The 3419-nt window shown below is 37.7% G+C and overlaps 1 protein-coding gene across 1 annotated transcript; it reads left to right on the top strand.

Annotated features, from left to right (window-relative positions):
- Window positions 1-604: 604 nt before the first annotated feature.
- On the top strand, window positions 605-2339 carry LOC149387855 (uncharacterized). The gene is made up of 3 exons (XM_089622264.1): window positions 605-736; window positions 794-1193; window positions 1273-2339. The coding sequence occupies exons 1-3, from the start codon at window positions 605-607 to the stop codon at window positions 2337-2339; spliced, it is 1599 nt and encodes a 532-aa protein (XP_089478390.1).
- The last annotated feature ends 1080 nt before the right edge of the window (window positions 2340-3419 follow it).

Genomic DNA, 3419 nt, shown 5'->3' on the forward strand with positions numbered 1-3419 from the left:
CCTCTCGTTTCATCATTTTTGAGTATCCACTTCAATCAATCCCGTCGAAATGGGTTAGTATGCTCATTCATTCATCTTTTATAGTTATGTTGATATAGTTTGTGTAGAAAAAAAGAAGTTAGTAGATTTAGGTCAAATATCCGGGAATTTAACGTTATTTCCGATGAAATCCGATAATTTATGATGAAATTTAAGTACGATTTCCGATGAAATTTAAGATAAAATTCGGACCGGATCTGGCAAGATCCGACCGGATCTGGCAAGATCCGACCAGATCTGGCATGGTCAGGATCCGACCGGATCTGGCAGGATCCGACCGGATCCGGCCAGATCCGGTAGTGTATGTAGAAAAAATAATAAAAAAAAACTTTGTTTTTTTTTATTTAATGTATTTTATGTTATATTTGTTGCAGTTTTGTTGATGGTTAACGGCATATGGGAGAGAAATGGACACTTATACGTGTTCAAAAATGCAAGAACATTTCCGCTTGAAGTTTCGAAAGAGACGACATACACGGGGTTAGTCGACAAGGTGTACAATAGAGTCGATATAGACAGATCAAAGTATGACTTAAAGTTAGAAGTTCCATATGAAGCGGGTAATATGCCGATTGAGCCTGCTTTGTTGAAGGACGATATTGATGTTAAGTATTACACGAAGTGCAAAAGTCGTAGAAAATATGCACTTTGTGTAACTTTGATATCGAAAGAAATCACAGCGTTCAGTGCAAACAAAGTAGATAAAGGAAAAAATGTTATCAATGAAGAGTTGCCTCGTGTTGAACTCAACAAGAGACGAAAGAATTTGATAATCACCGATCGAGATGATGAAGTATACGTGCATGATAGAGATAATTATCACAACAACGAGGAAGAAGATGATGAAGAACAAAATAACAAAGTTGACGAAGATAAAAGTGACAAGGGAGAAGATGGACTCAACAGTGACAAAGAAACAGAATTCGAAGAGTTTGTAAATCATGAAGAATATAAAGATTTTGTTAAACATTTTGCAGTACCATCAGGACACGGTGAACAATCAAAACAAGGTGAACCGTCACGTGACCCTCGTAAAGATGTTTCACAAACGGATTTTGTGCGTTATTCATGGGAAGCCCCTGACTTCACAGCGGCTGATGTTGTCAAAGAAGAACGTAATGAAGGTCCAACTCTATTGTCACATTCTTCCACAGGTAATAAAAACAATGATATCTACTTATATATGGAAAATGTTATGTTATATATTTTATAACCATTGATTACATGCAATAGGTAGCACAGAATATATATACCTTGGGAAAGAGTTTGAGTCAAAGAAACAGATGAAGCAACAGATTCATGTTTTTGCTCTAAAAAATAATTTTGAGTTTAGAGTGAAATCGTCTTCGAAAAAGAGATGGTATGTCATATGCAAAAATGAGATGTGCACTTGGAAGCTGAGGGGTGTTGTGCAGTGGTCTGACATGTGGCAGATAACGTCGTATGAGAGTAGACATTCTTGCGCGCGTGTTGTTCGAACAGAAGGTCATAGAGGAGCTGCACCTTGGGTTATTGGGCACGTCTTCAAAGATAAGTACAACATTAGCTCTATGGCTGAATATTCAGCGCATAACGTAAGAGAGGAAGTCAAGACAAGATGGGGTGTTGGCATATCGTACTTGAAAGCGTGGAGAACAAGGGAGAAAGCAATTTCTTACGTAAGGGGTACGCCAGAAGAATCTTATCAGAAGTTACCATCTTGGTTATACATGTTGGAGCAAAAGAATCCAGGGACTCTTACGGCGTTTGTGAAAGATGGCGATAGATTCATATACGCGTTCTTTTCTATTGGGGTGTGTCGTAGAGGGTTCAAGTCTTGTCGACCCGTCATATCATTAGACGGTGCATTTTTGAAGACAAAATACGGTGGACTGTTGCTATGCGCAATTGCGATGGATGCTAATTCTCAGTTGTATCCACTTGCATTCGGGGTAGTAGATAGCGAGTGTCACGCTTCGTGGATTTGGTTTTTGAGAAAGTTGAGAGAAGCTATCGGTGAAGACGTTGAAGAGTTGGTGTTCATATCCGATCGACATGTTAGCATCATACATGGCGTCGAAGTGGTGTTTCCCGGTATCTCTCATGGAGCATGCTTCCATCATCTCAAACTAAATGTCCAACACAAATTCAAGACTGATCATTGTGGAAATGAACTGTATGATGCCGCTTATGCCTTCAATAAGCGGGCTTTCGAAGCTCATTTTCAGCAGTTGAGGAGAAAAGATGTCGAGATGGCTAAGTATCTCGAGGAAGTCGGTTTTGATCGGTGGGCAAGAGCATTTTTTCCTGGAAAACGGTAAGACTAAAACCTTTCCCTTTATCATTACAAGTGTTTTAACCAAAACGTCGCTAATATGTAACTGTTTCTATAGGTATGATATAATGACAAGCAATAATGTAGAAAGCTTCAACAATAAGACGAGGAATGCTAGAACGTTTCCCATCACCACTTTGCTTGAGTTCATTAGATTCACACTTCAAACATGGTTTTTTAATCGAGAAGAAATTGCTAGAAAATGTGATACAAGACTGTCCCCGAAGTTTCAAGATAATCTCGAACATCTGAACGGCAAAGCACAATACGTGAATACCTACGGACTCGGGATGTTTGAATGTAATGTTAGAGACGAGAGAGGTGACTTTGATGTGCATTTGATGAATAACACATGCACTTGTGGACTACCACAACTACTTGGAATCCCGTGCGAGCATGCCATCGCATCCGCACAACACAGGAGTGTGGACATTTATTCGTTGTGCAGTCCTTTCTATTCGAAAGAGATATGGATTGAGATGTACAAGGAGTCTATATATCCTGTTGGGAATGAAGAACAGTGGAACGTTCCGGATGACATAAAAAACATGAAGGTGTTGGCACCAGTTGAAAAGAAACAAGCCGGTCGGCCGAAGAAAAGTAAACAAGGAAGGCGAAGAGTCAATCGATACCCATCTCAAGGAGAAAAATTTGTTATCCATCGGAAATGTGGTAAATGTGGTGGTATGGGACATAATAGGAAGACATGCACATGGAGAGAGTGAAAACTTGTTTATTTTCATTAAGTTGATCATTATTTTTTTTTTTAAACTTATTTTGTTGAAAAATTGACGTTTAAGTTTGAGTTGAACATGTTTGTGGTTATGTTTATGTTTATGTTTATATTTTTATTTATTACTTTAAAATAATTAAATATAATTTTAATGACATGAAACTATAACATAAAATGAAACTAAAGATATCCAATATATTTAATGTCATCAAAGTAGAAATATCAAAAATATTTAATGAAATAAAAATAGAGATATCCTAATAATTAATAAATATCATCGCTCTTCTAATTGGAAAAATAGGTCCGTAGACCATTTCTCCTGAACGTCTTCAT

Source organism: Urtica dioica, chromosome 8 (genome assembly GCF_054948205.1).
Source record: "Urtica dioica subsp. dioica isolate 48M chromosome 8, U.dioica_male_clone48M_v1_H2, whole genome shotgun sequence".
NCBI lineage: Eukaryota > Viridiplantae > Streptophyta > Magnoliopsida > Rosales > Urticaceae > Urtica > Urtica dioica.

Bases quoted from the DNA above. Each gene is read 5' to 3' on its own strand.
- LOC149387855 (XM_089622264.1), top strand. From the start codon at position 605: ATGCCGATTGAGCCTGCTTTGTTGAAGGACGATATTGATGTTAAGTAT. The intron at 737-793 runs GTAGATAAAGGA...GAACTCAACAAG, and splicing joins CAGCGTTCAGTGCAAACAAA to AGACGAAAGAATTTGATAAT. The intron at 1,194-1,272 runs GTAATAAAAACA...TACATGCAATAG, and splicing joins ATTGTCACATTCTTCCACAG to GTAGCACAGAATATATATAC.